General features: G+C 35.4%; 1 protein-coding gene across 1 annotated transcript in view; it reads right to left on the bottom strand.

Annotated features, from left to right (window-relative positions):
* Window positions 1-3,644: 3,644 nt before the first annotated feature.
* The window catches only part of LOC138696292 (uncharacterized), a 22,035-nt gene continuing 1,862 nt past the window's right edge, over window positions 3,645-23,817 (bottom strand). The window contains exons 2-4 of the mRNA XM_069821081.1: window positions 15,277-15,334; window positions 8,744-8,771; window positions 3,645-6,172 (exon numbers count right to left, since the gene is read on the bottom strand). Of these exons, the coding sequence (XP_069677182.1) occupies window positions 3,645-6,172; window positions 8,744-8,771; window positions 15,277-15,315 (2,595 nt within the window). The 5' untranslated portion in view covers window positions 15,316-15,334. The remainder of the gene's footprint in view (window positions 6,173-8,743; window positions 8,772-15,276; window positions 15,335-23,817) is intronic.

Here is a 23,817-nt window from a genome sequence, read left to right as displayed (position 1 = left end):
CATCGCCGGATGTGCCGGAATTTTGTCCCGCAGGAGTTCTTTCACATGCCAGTAAATCTACTGACATGAGCCTGTCGCATTTAAGCACACTTAAAGCAAAGTTATGTTGGAAGTTTTCTTCGACTCTCAGGGTCTCATGCACCATGAGTTCATTCCAGAAGGTCGTACTGTAACGAAAGAATTGTACGTAGAAACCCTCCGTCGCCTCTGGGACGCAGTGAGAAGGAAACGTCCAGAAAAGTGGGTAGAAAACAACTGGTTCCTTATGCATGACAATGCACCTGCTCATCGCGCAATTATTGTAAAGAATTTTCTTGCCAGGCACAACATAACTGCTTTGGATCACCCACCATACTCTCCTGATCTCTCACCACCTGATTACTTTCTGTTTCCCCGTCTGAAAAGTCATCTGAAAGGACGGAGATTCAATGCTGAAGAGGTTATCGCAAACGCGACGAGAGCACTAAGACGGGTTTCACAAAATGGCTTCCAGGCCTGCTTCCAGGAACTCTACACGCGTTGGCAAAAGTGTGTTGTTGCGGAAGGCAACTATTTTGAAGGGAATGCTGTAGAATAGTGTTTAAGGTACGTTGTTTCTATGATGCTAGCAAATTCCGGGAACTTTTTGAACCTAGGCGCATTAGCAAACCTCTGTATATTATTTGCTCAAAGCTTGAAAATAATTAAGGGAATAAAAATCAATTAGTTTTTGACCTCAATTTAAATAGAGAGTCACAATAATTTTTTTAATATCATGCATTTAACATTACAGCATAGTTTAATCTAAGCGCAATATGAAAATGCATCGAAGGAAATTAATATAAACTTTTCATGCAAAATGGTAATTAAATTTTATTTATCAACATTTAATTGGTCTATGTGATAAGTTTCATGCTTATCTGAAAACAAATGTTGTGCAAGGTGATTTTATATTCAATAAACTACTTAAAATTTTAAAATCGAGAATACAGTAGTAAAAAAATATTTTCCTCGAGTCATTCACACACCGTATGTTAGGCCACATTTCATTATATGACTAGATCATTTAAAACATTCTCAAATATAATTACGGACATAGTAATAAAAAGAGTGAATTTTCTTAATTTTCAGCATTATATGACCGAAAAGTTCCTTTAATGAAGAAACGTATACTTCTATAAGGGAATCTCAAGTTTTGTAGTTTAAGATACATTTTAACATAACATAGGAAAGGAAATTGAAGAAATTGCATTTTTTTATGCAAGAGGAAACATTTCAAAATTAAAGTACAATTAAACAATAATACGTACGGTTACGTTAGCTTATTCCACAGTGAAGCTATGAATGCCTTTATTTAACGTTATTTCTACTATTATTTTCCCTATTTTGGAAAAATATGCAAAAAATTATAAAACGAAAATAAAATTTTTTAAATTTTTCTTTCTGGTGCCAGTGTGTTCTCACACTTCTCAAATTGCTTGAAAAAAATCATCACTACAATAAACATGTTGGTTTAGCATCAATAAATTATTCCGTAATTATAAATGTAGCATTTTTTACAGTAACAAAATATTTCATTAAAATCATAACTCGAAAACTAAAAGTCATAATTTTACTTTCTTTGCGTCGATAGATGTCTCACAGTCCAAATAATTGACAAAATATTCATGAGGGAAATAGAAACAAAAATACAGGACCAGGAAATAATTATATGAAATTTGCTCATGGTCTTAAACTTTTGTTAAGTACTGTATTATTCCCTACAATAAGTACTGAGTACTTCACTGTTGTTGCTATAGATTTTTAAATTCCCAGTGGTAGACTGAACATCTTAAAGAACTCCACACAAAATTTTGAAATGTTTCCTCTTGCATAAAAAAATGCAATTTCTTCAATTTCCTTTCCAATGTTATGTTAAAATGTATCTTAAACTACAAAACTTGAGATTCCCTTATGGAAGTATACGTTTCTTCATTAAAGGAACTTTAATTAATCGATTGGCGTAGGTGCGGTTACGTTAGCTTATTCCACAGTGAAGCTATGAATGCCTTTATTTAACGTTATTTCTACTATTATTTTCCTTATTTTGGAAAAATATGCAAAAAATTATAAAACGAAAATAAAATTTTTTTAATTTTTCTTTCTGGTACCAATGTGTTCTCACACTTCTCAAATTGCTTGAAAAAAATCATCACTACAATAAACATGTTGGTTTAGCATGAATAAATTATTCCGTAATTATAAATGTAACATTTTTTACAGTAACAAAATATTTCATTAAAATCATAACTCGAAAACTAAATGTCATAATTTTACTTTCTTTGCGTCGATAGATATCTCACAGTCCAAATAATTGACAAAATATTCATGAGGGAAATAGAAACAAAAATATAGGACCAGAAAATAATTATATGAAATTTGCTCATGGTCTTAAACTTTTGTTAAGTACTGTATTTATTGTTTAATTGTAAATTAATGATTTTCATGTTATTTAACCACTTCCCTGATTAACCCGAGTTAACTCGGGTTGCTAGCTTCCGTCAAAATTTATTAACCCGAGTTAAATCTTGTGAGCCCCATTTTCGCTGCTCAGGATTATTATCCCGAATATATACGTTTCCATCATTTCATTAACCTTTTCCTGACTAGATGGCTACAGAAGTTAGTGATATTGCTACATCTGGTGGTGGGATTCCTACGTTCGGTATACGATATCTGAAGACAGGAAGACACCCTTTGACTATCGAATGGTGGTGATTCGTAAGATTTTCGAAAAATACACCCCGAATGTCCTATCACTCAAGGCAGGATGGCCAGGAAAATCGCCCAACCCACTTCGGCTTACAGTAGACATTCTCCAGAAGTTATTCCACGAACTCTGAAGAAGAACAACCCACCAGACAGTGTTTCATGTGTAGTATTGCGAGAGACTCAAAACATAATCAAATTCAACACAAGAGCAGATACTACTGTCCGGAATGCAATGTGCCACTGTGCGTAATATCCTGCTTTCGAGTCTATCACACGACAAGCAACATTTAACGCCTTGATAACAGCACTGGTATTGTACCTCATAAATTAATCCATAAAAAAACATAAGTTGGTAAATAGTTCAGGAGAAAATCAAAGTGGGACAACTACCAGAGCTGGAATCAAGGTGCAGAGATAACTCGGGATAATAATTCAGGTATGAATGTATGTCTATTTTATATTGATTTTTAGGTATTTAAGAAAATTAGTGATGTACAGTGATTCTGTAATATTAAATGACCTCTATACAAACATAAAAAATATGATTCCTTTTTTCACAAAATTGGTAAAATATATAGTAAGGGAAGAGGTTAATAAAAATAAAAAGAAATAGAATATCTGCACATGATTGTAGCTGTATATCAGAGAAAATGGGACGGTGAAAAATAATATACCGTATGCATATTTTCCAAAATACAAATTATTTTAATATTTTTATAATATTGATTGTAGCCTATTGCAATATGTTATGTCCTATATCAACACCAAATTAAGGGCAACTACCCCTCATGGGTTTCTATAGCGCTACTTTTTTTTTACTTACTTCTTTAAATACCTAAATAATAACTTCCAGGTATAATATTTTCATAAATATTATCATAATAACTTATGCATTAAATACGGTAATTGTCATACTAACCATGCAGAATGTGATGTCCCAATGCTTCGTGCCCAAGAAGTTGTGAAACAAAATCCTCATATCGTATCGCATGTTGTGAGGCGAAAACTTTCTGTGGAACACTTTCAATGTAAGGCTCTACCGGTGCAGATAAATCAAGGCCTTGCGGCTCACTTACTGGATATGTTGAACTTGTTTCTTTAGGTTCAGATATTTCAGAAAACAGTTTATGTCGTTCAGGTTGTAAAATCTTTGAATAAGGCCAATCATATCGTATCTGAGGCAGTGGATATATTACATTTGGCCTTTCAGGAAGTTTATTTATTGAAAGAGGCAATACATGTCTTGTTTCAGGCAGCGGATGTATAGGATACATCCAGTCTTGTTTGAGTCTGGGCAGTGAACGGATTGGATATTGCCAACCTTGTTGTATTTCAGCCAAAGGATATACTGCTGGAAGTTCATTTATTACATATGGCCTTCCACGCTGTAGTACCGGCGGTTGACTTATTGTAGGCCTATAAGGCCAAGTACTGTATAACTCAGGCTGTTCATAAGGCCAATCATAAGATATTTCAGGTGTTGAAGGAATTGGATATTGCCAACCATGGAGTATGCCGGGTAGTCTAACTTCTTGTGGCCAATTTTGGGGTATTGGAAATTTCGGAAGAATTGAATATGACCAATCATTTTCTACTTCATATGCATGTGGAGAACCATGTTGTAATCGAAGCAAATCGTGTATTCCTTGTGGCCAATTATAGTGATAAATATCTCCATACTTTGCATTGTAGACATTTGGTCTGTAAACTCCAAAACCACCCAAGAGAGTGTAGGGTGCAAAGCCGAGAGAAATGCCGTTTATTCCATTATTGCTGTCAAGTTCGTATAGCCCATAATCAGGATGTTTTAATTGACGCAATCCCTCAATATCTTCTGTCCAAAACAATTCGTTGGTGTTAGAACCATATATGTCAAGGAGTTTGTGTGAATAATAATTATTCAGTTCGTGAAGTCCCAAATTATTAAAAATTCTGTAAATACCATAATCGACAGATGGAGCCAGCGGGACATAATCTTCAAGCCGTGTATCGAATCCATAATATCCTAACGTTCTGAGACGACCAAAATCCCAATCCAACCAATGTGGACTATGGCCGACTCTCCATTGTCTGTTATAAAGGTTTATGCCATAATGTGGACTGTAGCCATCAAATAAAGATTCTAGGCCGTAACTGTACTTATTCCAGTAAAAGTTAGAGCTTTCAAGATCACTATATGGACCATAACTCTCCAGCGATTCATACGGACTGTAAATTCCATACAACAAACCTAGGTCAAAACTGTTCGTAAGATGATTCTGAATGTAGCTTTCAAGTAGCCATTGTTTTATGTAATCGTAATGAATTTCTGGAAGCTCTTGACTTCTGTATAGTAGTTGTGGATCGTAAAAACTTCTTAGATAAGATGGGAGGTAACCTTCAAGGGACAAATCTATTCCGTAACCGGTGGTATGTCCGTATAATTGATGGCTATTGAGCTTCAGATATGGCTCATAAACGTCTGGTATTTCATATGTTTTGTAAGTTTTAAGCAATGGATGTTGGCCAGTTATAAGCTCCCGGTTTAAAGCATGAAACAAATGAGGGAAGGTTTTTCCTTCTGTCCCATAAATGTCATAGTTGTTATGCCGCCAGATTTCTGCCAGATCAAACAAATCATAATTTTGCCATATCCATGGTCCGATACTATAATCTGCCAGTAAATTTTTACTCCAGAAAGTACTATCGCTAAACAGGTGGTGGCTTGTACTGATGTAGTGTTCAGGAAGTAAATATGGCTCGTATTTCTGATTAACAGTAAGTAAACAAATCCAAAGACGTGGATCGTAAACGCCTTCTACGTCATAGAGCTTGTGACATGCATTTATCTCAATTATTCTGTACAGGTTTAAGTGACTATAAGAAAAGTATTCAGTGTTCAGATTTTGCAGGCCATATTCGCCCAATGTTTTAAGTAAATCTGCAATGGGTTCATGAAGTAAGCCATGATCATAGTTTACCATTTGAGGAACATAATTTGTCACAAGTTTATTTAAATTGTATCTTCCATTTAATCCAAATGTGTCGTAATCATTGACAAGAATGTTACTTCGAATGCTTGTCGTCCCATAATGACCATAATCGGCGTGATTCGGGTCCAACCACAGCTGCCCATAACTGTTAATTGGTTCCAATAATCCATAGTCATATATCGGTTCGTATAGTAGGTTGTATAAAGAATGAGAACCTATTCCGTGTCTATAATTTGGCTCAAATAATCCAAAAGCAATGTCCAATCCAAGCTTGCCATAACTTTCTACAAGTTCGACAGGTCTAAGGACGTATGGTATATGGATTTCAAATGGCCAAAAAGTTGTATATATGCTACTTGGGAAGTTTATGTTGAAATATTCATTTGGACTTATCAGTGATGTCGTTTTGTATGGTTTCGGTGATATCCATCTTCTTTCAAAATTCCCAAAGTACGGATCCGCATGAACATCTGAAATTAAGAAAATAAGGCAAAACAATTATAATTTTTATATGACGTCATAAAAATTGTTGGAAAAGTTGAAAATTATAAATGTTAAGGTTATGTCATAGGCTTGTGCGGAAAATTCTTATATCCAGATATACTAGTAGAGTCAAAAATTAACCGAACATGTGTATAAAACTTTGTTGCAAGTGACATGTAGCCATTTACACAATACCGCCTTCAAAGTACATCCCCTGGGTAGTGACACACTTGTGTCAGCGTCCATACCACTTCTCGAAACATTCCTGCAGCCAATCTTTGGTCACTTCCCGCATTGCGCGCGTCGCATGAATTTTCACCTCTTCTGCTGACGCAAACCGCCGTCCCTTGAGACGGTTCCTCGTATAGGATGAGGAGATTTTCATTAGATTAGTATTTCGTGTTAATATTCTTATATGGATAGGATGCGCGGACGTGTAAGTTAGTTTCAAAATCTGAGACGGAAGTAACAGGTGGACAGGAAGGCCGAAAGGAAGCCAGGCTGACAGGAAACATGTATCCAGGCGTGGAGTTGACTGATGAGGGAATGTATGGACTTTGCCTGCGGGTGGTCAGTAAGATGACGCCAAGCCAGGTTCCAAAAGAGATGATCTGGTATATGTCAGAGAATTGTCAGGACGCCGGAAGTAGGAGATGTTCTAGTTAACGAACAATTTTTGAAGAACGCGTCTTAAGTGACGTAAGTGTAATCATGGCCAATCAGGATTCTTAATAGAGACACGTGTTATATAGATAGGAGGGCGAAATTCTATGTTTGGTGGTTGAAAGTAGGGGATAGATTTGGCAGATGGACAGAAGGCATATAGAACGCGTACGGAGAAGTTGCACTCCACATATTCTCGGCAAACCTAACTCGGAAGTATAACAATTTACGGACTTAGAATTTTTTAGTGGCTGTAGTAAGAAGTCGTGTGTTGCATTATTATAAGTCTGAATTCTTTCCTCTCATCACGTTATCAACTGTCCGTTATATTACTGGTGTTTTATAGTACAAAAGATATAATTACGTGAACTCAGAAATTAGTATACCAACTTGCGGGAAGTGAGAGCGAGATATTATACACTTGGACGCGCATTTCTGCTAACCTGAAACGAACACTTAATAATAATAATAATAATAAACGTTTTCATAGTTCTTACCAACAACTTCTGGTGTGCGCCTACATCATTTCAACCTACGAGCACGTCTCCCAAACCCCATGTCCCGACCGTTTTGCAGCTGACCTGGGAATCTCATACCTCTACCGGAGTAATCTCGAGGAGGCTGACGCCCAAATTAATCAGTGTACGTAGTTAATTATTGACATCGACGTGCATCCTCGAGATACTTTCCATATATGACGGAGCTGGCAGCCGAGGGCAAGGAAAGGCGTCGTGGGCAGCAACGACGACGACAGACGACCGCTGCATATTTCGGCGCCCCAACGAGGTCCGACCGTTACACCCTTGAGTAGGGATTTCACCTTTACAAATAAGTAGAAATCTGCTGAAGCAAGATCTGGAGAATATGGTGGCTGTGGAAGGACAGGTATTTTGTGTTGTGCGAGGAATTCGCTCACCAAGAGCGAGCGATGTGCTGGGATATTGTCATGATGAAGAACCAAATTCTGTCCTTGCCACAAATTTGATCTTTTTCGTCGAACTGCATCACGAAGATATCGAAGAATTGCAACATGCGTCTCCTTACTGACAGTTCGACCCTCAGCAATAAACTCGAAATGTACGAGACTGTATATCGAAGAATACTTCAAGCATTACTTTCTCTTTTGATCGTTTGGCGCACTGAGTCCATGCGCCTGGAGATTAGACACATATCACACGGACGATGTAGAGAAGTTGCCTATAGAGCATGGCATTGCCATCTGAAGTTCGGGTACTTTCTGACTCTACTAGTATATCGACTGTGTAAAATATTAGCATAAATCTTGCTCTAAAAAGGAGGTATTCAAGTATCGTAAAAGCCTATGTAATATGCTGGGACGAAAATAGTTAGTTGTACAATATGGAACTAAAATTGAATACAAAATAGTGATAAATGAGTTGATATTTTACATTCTATATGATTATCATTATTAAATATGGACAAAAATACAGAAATAATAATTAATAAAAATAATGATGCAAATCTAGTCTTTCAGGTGAAGCTTCCTGTAAAGCAGATTTGAATAATTTCAAGGGAAAAATTCTTCCGGGGCCGGGAGCTTCACCTGAAAGACTAGATTTGCATAATATAGCGTATACGTCACTGTGTACGTTAACAGAAAACCACAATTCAAGTCACACAGAGATTGTGTGCACTCGATGTGGGTCTCTGGCGTTTCGTCAGCCCACGCGAGTTGTGTGGATATAAAGGGAAAAGTTCAGACGGTGTCGGGTAGAGTTCCCGGGTAGCTCAGTTGGCAGAGCGCTGGTACGTTCAACCAGAGGTCCCGGGTTCGATACCCGGCCCCGGAAGAATTTTTCCCTTGAAATTATTCAAAAATAATAATAATATTAATAATAATAATAATAATAATAATAAAAGATAATTATTCTTACCATAAAATCCATAAGTAGCCTGGAATACCTGCAAGGAAAAACAAAACACTGTTACTTCACTCCTATCTGATCTATCTGAACCGTCTAAGAGAAAGGGGATCATTGTGTGTTCACAAACTAATACAACTCATAAAATTATTAGTTGTGAAATACATGGCGCAGATTCTTAAAACAGACACTTAGAATTCCGAATCACTAAAAATCAATTTATACTTTTAAAAGAGGATGACAACATAGAACCAGATCTCAGTCAATCTTTTCTTTTACTATTAGCAGAAAATAAGATTACATTCACTATAGCTTTATGTATACACATAAAGATAACTTGTATCATCTACTCTGTTCAACATCTACTAGAAAGATTTAGTGAAGAACTGTTTTCAGTACATGGGCTGAGTGATAGTAGAAGGAAGAAGAATAAATCGTATAAGATTTGCTGATGATATGATTTTGTTAGTAAAAGAGCAGATGATACTAAGGGCTATGCTGCAGGAGCTAAATAACAGCTGTGAGCAGTATGGGATGAAGATAAATGCAAATAAGACGAAGACCATGGTCATAGGAAGGAAAATAAAGAAGGTAAACTTGCGAATTCTAAATGAGGCAGTAGAGCAAGTGAACAGTTTCAAATACTGGGGTGTACTATAAGCAGTAACATGAGCTGCAGCCAGGAAGGCAAAAGAAGGATAGCAATGGCAAAGGAAGCTTTTAATAGAAAAGCAGTATCTTCTGTGCACATTTAGAAAAGGAACTAAGGAAGAGACTAGTGAAGTGCTTTGTATGGAGTGTGGCATTTTATTGAGGAAGACACATGGACATTACGACGACGTGAAGAGGAGCGATTAGAAGCATTTGAAGTGTAGATTTGAACATGGATGGAGCGAGTGAAATGGACAGACAGAATATGAAATGAAGTTGTGTTGGAAAGAGTGGGTGAAGAAAGAATGATGCTGAAACTGATCAGGAAGAGGAAAAGGAATTGGTTGGGTCACTGGCTGAGAAGAAACTGTCTACTGAAGGATGCACTGGAAGGAATGGTGAACGAGAGAAGAATAGGGGGCAGAAGAATATATCAGATGATAGACGACATTAAGATATATGGATCATATGAGGAGACTAAGAGGAAGGCAGAAAATAGGAAAGATTGGAGAATGCTGGATTTGCAGTTAATAACCTACCCTTGGGAGAACACTAGGCTATGAATGAATGAATACTAGTTATGGACAGCACTAATGAATTGTCGATTGAAAATGAATCATACTAATATGAAACAATTCAAAGAAACGATCTGTTGATATAGCAGATCGTGAAAGGTCGAAGTTTGAGTCTTGGAACATTTTGTGAGCAATATTTATGATACTGAATCAACACAAAATTGAAACTGGTGTTGCAATGATTTCTTCAATCATTTAGGCCTATTAATTCTATTTTGCGACAGGTTAGACTGTGGGAAAGTATTATGTAGTTAAACACATATTAGATTCAACTGTAAAATCGTTTTCAAATCCTGCGGCATAGAGACAATCTCGTCTCATTACTTTTCGAAATATTGCTAATGGATGTGTACCATGGTAGAAAAAAGTATTGTCAGGCTTCAGTGCTACTTATATTATTATTTATTATTACGATGTACCGAAGTACATATAATGTTTGTGTGCAGGAATTCTGCGTCATCATATTATGATGATGGAAGAGTGGAACAGAGAAAAATTGTCTCCGGCAGCGGGATTTGAACCTGGGTCTTCAGCTCTACGTGCTGACGCTCTATCCACTAAGCCACACCGACATCGGGATGGGAGTCCGGTGTGGCTTAGTGGATAGAGCGTCAGCACGTAGAGCTGAAGACCCAGGTTCAAATCCCGGTGCCGGAGAGAATTTTTCTCTGTCGCACTCATCCATCATCATTCAATGCTACTTGTTAAGTCTAGAAATTGAGCATCGCACATATCCAGCGCCTGTTCAGAAAGTAAATACTCGATTCCTCTCTGCTGCAAGTTTTTTACTTTAGTTCCGCCAAAAGAATTATTAGTTCATACGTGAGTTCTGTCCGAAAAATGTTTGGGTCGCAATTCAAATCCCCCCAAAACTATATATCTTGCGGTTGGGATGAAATGACCGCAGCTGGAAACTCAGTAACACTTAAGCAATCGTCACCTGACGTGCAGTTTGTCGTAGATCGTGTGAACCGCGCGTTAGAACTTAACGTGGTACAGTCATTAAGTTCTGACACTGACGCCTGAAGGGTAGGCACCCACAAGAATCTGGATGTCTCAGAAGATGCCGCGTGATACGGCGTACACTTAAACAGATCGACATCCTCCCTCAATATAGTCGCCGTTGGCCGCTATGCACGTCTGCCAACGTTGGTGTACAGTAGCTGCTGGAAGCACCGCTGAAAGATGTTGGCAGGAAGATGCCGTATGGCTTCTCTTGTGGCAGTCATGACCTTTTCGGCCGCATAAAAATTACGCCCACGTAGGATTGATTTCTTGAGGGGAAAGAGAAAAAAAATCGCATGGTGCGAGATCAGGTGAGTACGGAGGGTATGGCAAAACAGCGACCTGTTGCCTTGCAAGTTCCTCTTGGACAAGGATGGAGCGATGTGCAGGGGCGTTGTCGTGTAGGAACAGCCAATTCTTCTTATGCCAAAGATCAGGACGCTTACGACGAATTGAATTGCTTAAACGGCCAAGAATCTCTTTGTAGAGCATCTTGTCTACAGTTGCATCTTGTGGGATGAATTCTATGTGAACAATTCCATTTGAATAAAAAAAACTGTTAAAGGATCACCTTGCCTTTTGACCTGTCTTGTTGCGGATTTTTCTGTCGTGGAAATAATGGCCTTTTCCAGGTAGCTGATTGTCGCTTCAGTTGCGGATCGTAAAGGAAACACCATGTTTCGTCTCCAGTTATGATCGGTTATAGCAGTTTCGCCGAATTTCTGACAGAACGTGACGTTTGCCCGTTGCTCAAACTGCAACATACTCGAGTTCCGACGCGCGCATTCAAATCACCGTCACAACAAAGACCGTAGTTCTGCTTACAGTGCATGCATTCAACTGTCTCTTGTTGGGTCGAGAGACTAACTGACAAGGTATCATACCATGGCGCCACCTATGCGCTATAGTGCACCACAACGCCACTATGCGCTCAGTATTAGAACTTAATGACTGTACCACGTATATAATTTCAACGCAGGCAATCTCTTTGTTCACCATGGCACATCCCATGATAATCACATGAACAACACATCTGTATTGTCGCAAGGATTAGGAAAGGAAACACTCTTATAAGTTATGTTATTGTTGACGATGTTGATTATGATGATGATAATGATACAGGTAATATATTATTACAGACGTGGACAAATTATTAACAAAATTGACGATTTTTATGATAATTCTGTTTACAAAATTTGACTTTTCAATTTAGATTACAGTTGACAATTTTGCATATTTCTATCATTACAATAGACAACATATGCAAAAATGTCAACTGTAGTTTAAATTGGAGAGTTAAATTTTGTAAAAATATATAATAAAAATCTTCAATTTTCTTAATAAATTGTAAATTAGCAAAAATATCAACTGCAGTCTAAATTGAAGAGTCAAATTTTGTAAAACTATAAAATAAAAATCTTCAGTTTTGCTAATAATTTGGAAATATCCAAAATGTCAACTGTATTCCAAATTGAAGAATCGAATTTTGTAAAAATATATAATAAAAACCTTCAGTTTTGCTAATAATTTGTAAATATGGAAAAATAACAAATGTAGTCCAAATTGAAGAGTTAAATTTTCTAAAAATATACAATACAAATCTTAAATTTTGCTAATAATTTGGAAATACGCAAAAATGTCAACTGTAGTCTAAATTGAAGAATCACATTTTGTAAAAATATATAATAAAAATCTTCAATTTTGCTAATAATTTGTCCACGTCTGTATTTTGCGCTGAATTATTCTTCATATTTTAACATTTAACATGAATAGGAGACACCACATTTAAATAAATATAGCAAATATTTCATAATACAATATTATCCGTTTGGGAAGATAAAATAAAGGATCTGAAAGCTCTCCTTACCTATGTGCCACGGAACGTTTCTGGATGACGTGATCAACCAAAATGTGATCGACTCAGAGGAACATCTTTATGAAGATGATGTAATGGATTATTAGCACCTCTGTTCCCAGAACAAGTGAGACCACTTTCGATATCAAGGGTAATAACATGACAGGCATCTACTTATTTTTGTTTATTAATAAATTCAGATACTTTGTAAATGTCACATCACAGTGCGATTAAGTGTTTTATTTATTATTATTATCATGATCATTATTATTATTATTATTATTATTATTATTATTATTATTACTATTATTATTACCATTAATATTAATGTTATTATTACTATTCTTCTTCTTATTATTATTATCTTTATTATTATTATTATTATTATTATTATTATTATTATATTATTATTTTCGACCAGAAACAATTTTGAAATTCTATAAAGTTATGGCAGTCCCTGCATTATTATATGGATCAGAGACATGGTCATTAACGAAAGGGCAACTTCGAAGAATAGAAGCTGCTGAAATGCGATTGCTAAGACCTCTTGCAGGATATACTCTTTACGACCATGAATGGAACGCTGACATCCGAACAATTGAATATCATCGCCATTACGGATACTATAGAATCTTACCGCAACAACTGGTATGAACATGTATTAAGAATGCCCAACAATAGGTTACCCAAGAGACTATTTGACTATACACCTCATGGAAAACGAGACATCGGAAGACCAAGGAAGAGATGGAAAGATCAACTTTCTTCTGCAAGCGGAACAGGCCAGGAGGCCTAATCCAAGACTGTTATTGATGATGATAATTATTATTATTACTATTATTACTCTTATTATTATTAATTTTATTATTATTACTACTATTATTATTATTATTACTATTATTATTATTATTATTATTGTTATTATTATTATTATTATTATTATTATTATTATTATTATTATTATTATTATTATTATTTTCAGGGGCGAATGCTAGTCACGAACTTTAGGCTTGCTCTTTTATTCATGGGGAAGATGGGAGGATATAATAATTCATAATTAATAAAAATAATCAGACCCACATCAATAATTTATTTTATAATTACGAAATCATTATGAGTCATGGATCATATTCGCTTATCAGATGTAGAAGTTCGATATAATATAACAAACATGGCCAACAAAACAGTTTATTTCGTTTTTTTCGACCCTGCCAACCAATGCACATTGTTGTATTGAGCTACACTGAACGAGCGCACATATTCTCTATAATGTCTGTCTTCTCTTGAATAGTTCTTTGGGAAAATGGATTTAATAATGAGGTTACAATAACACACAATTCCGAACTCATTGCAATACTTCAAATTAATGTTTAAGAATTAATAACACATGCAGCAGATAACACATGCATTCCACTCATACAATTACATTGCACTCGCAAACCACAGCACATTCCCTCTGTCAATACTTCTCTGTGTAACGTTAAATAGTCGTTGGTGTAGCTCTCAGACCAGAGCTTCAAACAACTCAAAACAGAAGCATGTGCACCTAGGACGGACCAAGGAGGAAGGCACTTGCGCGCGCATCATATTCTCGCTATTTCTACGTCTTTCCCGTAGCTCCGAGAAACGAGCAAGCGTTGCAATACTTGCGGTGTGCAACCTGCGGATGGTATTACACCTATACAATATTCCAAAAATCAAAATAAATTTTAATGTACGTAATCCCATTTTGAGAAATAGACATTCTACGAAAATATTGGGCTTGCACAGCAAGCATAGCATGCCCTGAGAAATCGCCCCTGATTATTTTTATTATTATTATTTGTATTACTATGACTATTCTTCTTCCTCTTCCTCTTCTTCTTCTTCTTATTATTACTATTATTTTTATTATTATTATTATTACTATTATGTTATTATTTTTATTATTATTATTACTATTATTATCATTATTATTATTATTATTATTATTATTATTATTATTATTATTATTATTATTATTATTAATGTCTGTCACTATGGAGTTCATTCTACGCCCTTTGCTTTTTCTAATATATATTTTTTTCAAATTATTCCCATAATATAGATGAAATCATAATGTCATCAATGATCACTATTAAGTTGGAATATTAAATTTGTATATTTAATTGCAATTTTCAATAAAGGTATTGTTTTCAGTATACAAAGTAATTATCGTTTTTTACAGACGTGTCCTTGGCGGCTTCGTTCGTATCTCGTTTACAGGTAAAATACTTTGAACATCGATTATCTCTAAAGGTACATTTGGCGGGTTCGCCCTTCTTTTACGGAACGCCTCATATAAATTATTTAACAAAAAAATGGCAACAGTTCTCATTTTATCACGTTTTTATTTTATGTCTTCCCAAACGGATAATATTTCGATAATTTGAAGAAGTGTTTCACAATTTTATTACAGTCATTAACTTCAAGTCACTCACCTGAAATAGTACAAAGCTCCGCAGGATATTTCCAGTCATAGGGGCGGCAGTTGCTGAGCTGAAAAAAATTGGACTGGAAGTGCTTTATTGCTTCGGGACTGCTACATAGACATAACTCACTTTATATAGTATTATCACGAATTTCGGTATTCCTGCTTCGTAGTTTCCTCAGAAATCGTCTGTCTAGATGTCCGGAAAGGAAAAGAATGGTATTATTTTCGTTATCGCTAAGAACCATGTTTTTAGTTTCCTTTCACGAACAACCGTAATTGAACGCACATATTCAAACATGAACAACGCTAAGACTGTTTTCCAGTCCCACTACAACGCTTACAAATACATTTTCTTTTCCATAATAAACTAGCACTACCACTACTACTATTTCTCTTATGCTCGACCATGCCGAAATATAGTAATTATACACCTGGTAGCAGCCCTTTAATGGACCTCATTAAAGTACGCCTATTCATTAAAGTTCAGGTTTTCCACCAATCAGAAAGCAATATGAAAGCGCAACTATCGATTATTCTCGGATATGCAATCGAAAGACAACTAGCGAAACGTTACGGAGGCTGGAAATCCAATACTGTCGTAGCAGATTATGTTCTGTTACTATAATAATTAGCGTTAATTGTAAATAATATTCGAATAAATTCAATTTGTGATCTCGTTTTTCAATGTCTAAATCAATTTCCAGGTTATATCAAGATTGATGTTAATTTTACTCTCTAGATTATATCAAGATCAATGACATTTGTTCCTTGGAAATAAATCAATACTTTCGCGTCTGCGTACATCTCACAATTTACTAGATCCTGCACAAGGTCACTTCCGCTCTCCAGTCAGTTAAGAATAATATGAATACTTATGGATAATTTTAAGTTAGAAATATGGTCGAGCATAGAAAGTCGTATGAAACTTGCCTATAATGGTAAATAAGACGCTCGTATGAAAATTATGAAACTCGCTTGCGCTCGTTTCATAAACATACTCGCGTCTTAATTACTACCATTATAGGCTCGTTGCATACTGTACTACTGTTATTATTTTACGACATATTGTAATTATTATTATCATCATTATCATGTCCTGATGGATACTATGGAACTAATATTTTGATAGAGAAACATAGGGCATTCCTTTTCCTGTTCTTGATCAGTTTCAGCATCTTTCTTTCTTCATCCACTCTTTCCAACACAGCTTCATTTCTTATTCTGTATGTCCACTTCACACGTTCCATTCTTCTCCATATCCACATTTAAAATTATTCTATTCGCTTCTCTTCACTTCGTCGTAATGTCCGTGTGTCTGCCCCATAAAATGCCACACTCCATACAAAGCACTTCACTACTTTCTTCTTAGTTATTTTTCCAGAGGTCCGCAGAAGATGCTCCTTTTTCTATTAAAACTTCCTTGGGCATTGCTATCCTTCTTTTGACTTCCTGGCAGCAGCTCATGTTACTGCTTATAGATATCCCAAGTATTTGAAGCTGTCCACTTGCTCTACTGCCTCATTTAGAATTCGCAAGTTTATCTTCTGTATTTTTCTTGCTATGACCATGCTCTTCGTCTTATTTGCATTTATCTTCATCCCATAATGCTCCCGTACCGAAAGTTAACCAGCATTTGCTCATTTTGGGTTGAGGGAAAACCCCGGGAAAAACCTCAACCAGATAACTTTCCCCGAACGGGAATTGAACCCGGGCCACCTGGTTTCGCGGCCAGACGCACTAACCGTTACTCCACAGGTGTGCACGCTGAAATTTTGCGCACTGATTTTACATCATTTATGCAAAATGTAGACTACAATAATGCCCATATCTTTTAAAATAAAATCAAATAAATTACAAAATATGATGTAAATTTTAATATATCTTATAGGCCTATAGGATAATAAAAAAATTAATTGTATTAAAATTAACAACTCTGCATGTTTGAGAGTAGTAATCTTTTAGAAATAAGTGTTTAATACATGCATAAAAAAACTGGAGATGTTATGGTTACCAATTGTTATAACTGTATAATTTTTTTATCCGCTGATGAAATTGATTTTTAAAATAATATTAATAGCCTATGGTTTTTATATTTTTATCTGCTATTTAAGTTGCAATATGTCTTGTTATGGTACATTGTAATTTTTGTCCAATTTAATATTCATTCGCTTGTAAAATTTTAGAAATATATAACTTGCATTTTCTGATATTATTTGTGGTCGTACACGTACATATGCCCTTGAAATATACCAAAGATACCATAGAGACTATAGATAATATTTTAACTGAAAAAGAAAAAACTCTCATTAATAGAAATGAATCGCCGATTGCCACAAATGAAACCACAATCCAAAATTCACATACAGAACGTCCCCATCAGACAAATAGTGAATTTTCGTACATCACCAACAACACGTAAAATTTAGTACAAAATACCATGGAACAAAATTTAAGTACAATAAAATCTACAACATAAAAATGTTCAATTAATAGAGATTGTGAATAATTATACTTGAATTAATAGTAAGAGTAAAATAGTCTCATTTGACGTAACCAATATGTACACAAACATTGCTGTAAACGAAACAATAGAAATAATACAAAATTAAGAATATAAACAACAATGAGATTGATGAAATCTATACTAATAATAAATCTGTAGTCGAAATTTTTCTGGTAATTTTCGATTTTCCAAAAATAATTGGTCCTAACATATACAATTAACCACCCTGAAACCGAAAATCGCTATTTTGACGTTTTTGTTTGTATGTATGTCTGTCTGTCTGTCTGTATGTTTGTTACCTTTTCACGCGATAATGGATGAACGGATTTCGATGAAAATTGTAATATAAATTACGTTCGTTGTAACTTAGATTTTAGGCTATATGGAATTCAAAATTCATTATTTAAAAGGGGGGTTATAAGGGGGCCTGAATTAAATAAATAGAAATATCTCGCTTATTATTGATTTTTATGAAAAATTGTTACATAACAACAGTTTCTTTAAAAATAATTTGCGATAAGTTTCATTCCTTGAAAAATTTTGATAGGAATGATATTTAATGAGATAAATGAGTTTTAAAATTAAAATAACTGCCATCTAAGGCCGTGTAATGAATTAAAAAACAAATGACTTCGTCTATAAGGGGCGTTGGACAGCAACAATCGAAAGCCATGAAAGATAGCCTAAAGAGAATGTTTCTGTGTTTGTATGAAGTAATATCGGAAGCTAAATTAACCGATTTCTATAATTAATTATTATTTCACCATTGGAAAGTGTAGTTCCTCTAGATGGACATAATGCTATAATGTTATTACAGTAACTTCTGATATAATATAATATAATATAATATAATATAATATAATATAATATAATATAATATAATATAATATAATATAATATAATATAATATAATATGTAATATTATATAATATAATTTAAGTTATTTGAAGGGTTCAGAATCATAGTGGGCCAAGCGCCATTTACTCAATACGTAGAAAACAAGGGTTAAAATTAAGTTATTACCATAATTCAATGGAAACCTATAACAAGTAAAATAAAATATACACATTAAATCTAAATGATGTCAATCTTCATTAAGCTATGGTTGCATGTAATAAAAATTAAGAAACATGTTAAAGGAATTGTCATTGCGCCAAATGATTTTCTCTGGACCAAAATGATCGCATTTTAATTATTTGGATGCAATTTAAATTAAGTAACATATTAAACGATTTACCCTTCTATCAAACACGAATGCTCCCTGTATCAAGTGTCCTATTTTAGTTATGTAATTACTTTATATTTATTTCTAACATGTGCAGCGGAGCGCACGCGTACGGCTAGTACAAAATTAAGAATATAAATAACAATGAGATTTATGAAATTACTAAATAATTATGCATTTGCAACAGTCAAAATTATTTCACATTCAACGGGCCATCTTATAGACAAAAATATAGGTTAGCAGTGGATTCTCCTCTTTCGGGAAGAATGACCGATATATTTCTACACAATCTAGAGAATAAATGTAGTACTTCTAACAAACAATATATTATACAGTGGACAAGATAAGCAGATAACGCCTTGATCACATACCACGAGACCATATTATAAAGTGTTGCATTTTGGTTCAAACAATCTTAAAGTATTCATACCTTTCCTTTCATAACTATGAGAATACAATTCAAAATTATTTCAATTTTTATATATGAATTTTATTAATACAATGTAATAAATTTGTCTTATTTTAAGAATATTAAAGTCTAAAAACAATTTTTGAGATGAAAAAAAACAATAGGTTTATGAAGACATATTTTAATTATTTTCTTCTGTAATAAATAAAGTGGATTAAAATTGGATTGAAATAAGCTACCCCATCCTATAATTTCATACATAATTACCGATTGAAATAAAGTTAAGTATATTGTGCGTAATAAACTTATTGACAAGTAATTCCTCAATAAAACAAAACAATATATTATTTTACGTAATTTACTACAAAGGTAATTCATGTGTTGGTTCCATTTTAAATTACTGTCGAAAATTATGCCTAAATACTTAACTTCAGAGGACTGTTTAATAATCGGACATTTACACTGTATAAGATAACTATCAGAATTATGTAATTTAATACTTAATATAGATGTAGGAGCAGGGGCGAATGATAGTCACGAAAGTTAGGCTTGCTCTTTTATTCATAGGGGAATATGGGAGGATATAATAATTCATAATTAATAAAAATAATCAGACCCACATCAATAATTTAATTTATAATTATAAAATCATTATGAGTCATGGATCATATTCGCTTATCAGATGTAGACGTTCGATATGATATAACAAACATGGCCAACAAAACAGTTTATTTAGTTTTTTCGACCCTGCCAACCAATGCATATTGTTGTATTGAGCTGCTCTGAACGAGCGCACATATTCTCTATAATGTCTGTCTTCTCTTGAATAGTCCTTCGGGAAAATGGATTTAATAATAAGGTTTCAATAACACACAATTCCGAACTCATTGCAATACTTCAAATTAGTGTTTAAGAATTAATAATGCATTCAGCAGATAACACATGCATTCCGCTCATACAATTACATTGCACTCGCAAACCACAGCACATTCCCGCTGTCAATACTGCTCTGTGTAACGTTAAATAGTCGTTGGTGTAGCTCTCGGACCAGAGCTTCAAACAACTCAAAACAGAAGCATGTGCGCCTAGGACGGACCAAGGAGGAAGGTACTTGCGCGCGCATCATATTCTCGCTATTTCTACGTCTTTCCCGTAGCTCCAAGAAACGAGCAAGCGTTGCGATACTTGCGGTGTGCAACCTGCGGATGGTATTATGCCTATACAGTATTCCAAAAATCAAAATAAATTTTAAAGTACGTAACGCCATTTTGAGAAATACACATTCTACGAAAATATTGGGCTTGCGCAGCAAGCATAGCATGCCCTGAGAAATCGCCCCTGTGTAGGAGGCTTGTTACATTTTTCAGATAATGAGATGAAATAATTATGGTTTTATTTTCGTTTATAGAAAGATAATTGATGTAAAACCATTTTATTATTAATTTAAGTCCATTATTTAAATTATTATATGCATGATACCAGATTTTTCCATCTAAAAGTAAAACTGTGTCATCTGCATAAGAATAATGAACACCATTGTATTGTTGGATACATATTTTTAAGACTTATATAATCACTGATTAACTTTATTACTTTTTTACCGTGTTAATATTAGAAAATTACTTTACTGACTGATTTTCTAATGTTAACATAGTAAAGAAGTTACAAAGAATAACAACTGTTAAAAGTGTGTATTCAACAACGAAGAAAACATTATTTCTACAATTTATGTACCATTTTCAATTAACTGACTTATGCCTTACTTTGTATTAGCTACTTTAATTTCAGCGTAACACGTGTATTACCGAGCGAGTTGGTTCATGCGTATCGGATGGGACTCGCATTCGAGAGGTCCATGGTTCGATTCCTAGACCGACCAACTTGACTGTGATTTTTCCGTAGTTTTCCACAGTTACTTAGGCAAATTCCGGTTTGGAATTTTCTTTGCCACGGCCCATTTCTCTTTCCCTCCCGTGTAGAAAAAGAATTAGATTTTCATATCATATCATTCATATTTCTCATCTCATTTTACAGCCGTATTCAGGCCAAGACGCATGTCTTCATCCGCTTACGTGAGGAGGCGTCCTCTCCGCAACCGTTCCTGAGTTCCCAGCCTTCCGCAATACCTCTGCCAGGATTCATTCCTTAGGAACACTTGCAAGGGCGTTTCTACACATTGAAAGGGCCATTGGAATGGAATGTTATGGTTTATTTAACGACGCTCGCAACTGCAGAGGTTATATCAGCGTCGCCGGATGTGCCGGAATTTTGTCCCGCAGGAGTTCTTTTACATGCCAGTAAATCTACTGACATGATATATATTTTGATGTACCGAAGTACATATGATATTTCCATGCAGATATTCTGCGTCATCATATGATGAAAGAGTAATGGAACGGAGAAAAATTCTCTCCGGCGCCGGGATTTGAACCCGGGTTTTCAGCTCTACGTGCTGATGCTTTATCCACTAAGCCAAGCCGGATACATCTATGACGTAGTGCAGAGGGCGGCCACTAGAGGGAACCCAAGAGATGGAGCTTAATCTGAGACGATTCTAACCGGCGTCGGGGTTGTATCCGGCTTGGCTTAGTGGATAAAGCATCAGCACGTAGAGCTGAAAACCCGGGTTCAAATCCCGGCGCCGGAGAGAATTTTTCTCCGTTCCATTACTCTTTCATCTACTGACATGAGCCTGTCGCATTTAAGCACACTTAAATGCCATCGACCTGGCCCGGGATCGAACCCGCAACCTTGGGCATAGAAGGCCAGCGCTATACCAACTTGCCAACCAGGTCGATTGGAATGGATCCTGTGCTGCTATGTCACCTTGGCGGTGTGAACTTAGAGCGGGGGAGGTTAGAAGCCCCCATTGGGTGAGCAGAACAGTGGTCACATGCGGCCGGTGGACTGGTACACCCTCATTCTCATTCATCCCATACAAAATAGGCCTCAGTGTGGCCTACTTGCAAAGGGTCGTATTAACCCGCCCTTAGCCACCGTGACCTGACCTAACCTATCCTAACCTAAGGCATGTATTAAGGAAGTTATCTGTACATAACGACATCTAATTTTTAACATAGCTTTCTCATGTAACTACGTGCTTATATAATTATTAACCCTAGCACCGCTAAGGGGGGGCAAAAATTGCCCGCACTATTTGTTTTATTTGTGTAGAATATGTAATTGTTGACCTGAAGAAACAAGATTGTAGGTAGTTGTAGATTAATATCTCAAGTATATAATGACATGGACTTTGAATTTTTATGATTTATTTAAATCTGCCTACCATCTTCATTTATAGTGCGGGAAATTTTTGCCCCCCCTTAGACATGGGTGTGACAATTTTTCTGTCTGAAAAATATTGATCAATAATCAGATTAATATACATTGTTTGATTGTTGGTGCCACTGGATATACAAATTTAATTCAAATTATGTTGTCATTGTTGCTTTTAAAGTAATAACTGTCTTGTTATTCAAACTGGAACAGTTGGAAATTAGTTGTGTGAAATGTCTCGTAATAATCAGAGTGTCAAAATGTCTCGGAGTTTTCTCACAGAAAAAGAGGTGACAGCTATGGTAAATGAAGATAATATAGATGATGCAAGTGATCCACAAGAAGATGATAATGTTGTGACATACGACAGTGACACTGAATATCACAGAGAAATTGAAAGTGACTCAAGTTCGCGAAGTTCATCCCCTGATCAGCAGCACGCTTGTACTTCTAACATCGCTGTTATAGCAAGAAGTGGTAGGGAATATACTACTGCACCTCCAAGGCAAGTCCGCAGGTCAGTACAGAATATAGTGAGTTTCCATGAAGGTTTGACCTCTAATGCGTCAGAATCTTTCAAAAAGTTTATAACTCCTGAAATCAAAAAGTTTATAACTCCTGAAATAGTGAACATTATTGTGCATCATACTAACGAAGAAGCTAGTATTAGGAATCTAAAACTTACAAACACAGAAGAATTATATGCCTTCATTGGTATTTTGATACTCATGGGTGCAAATAATGACAGTGAACTGCCAATTGATGATTTATGGGGAAAAGTACTGGGCAAGAACATCTACACAGCTACAATGAGTCGTATTCGATTTGGAGAACTTCTGTCCTTGATTAGATTTGATGATAAGCAAACAAGAACTGAAAGACGAAAGCAAGATAAGTTTTGCCCCATTCGTGAAGTTTTCTATAAAATTGACGAATTGTTTGTAAAATACTACATACCTAGTGCACATCTAACAATCGACGAAATGCTCTCGCTCTTTCGAGGAAGATGTCCATTTAAAGTCTTTATGAAAGACAAGCCAGGCAAATAGGGCATATTGATTAGGATGTTATCGGATGCACACACCCGGTACATTCTGAAAATGGAGGTCTATGTAGGAAAGGACGAGCGACCCGC

This window comes from Periplaneta americana, chromosome 1 (assembly GCF_040183065.1).
Source record: "Periplaneta americana isolate PAMFEO1 chromosome 1, P.americana_PAMFEO1_priV1, whole genome shotgun sequence".
In the NCBI taxonomy this organism is placed as follows: Eukaryota; Metazoa; Arthropoda; class Insecta; order Blattodea; family Blattidae; genus Periplaneta; species Periplaneta americana.
Note: the sequence above shows the minus strand (reverse complement) of the source record. Positions and strands in the feature narration are given on the sequence as shown.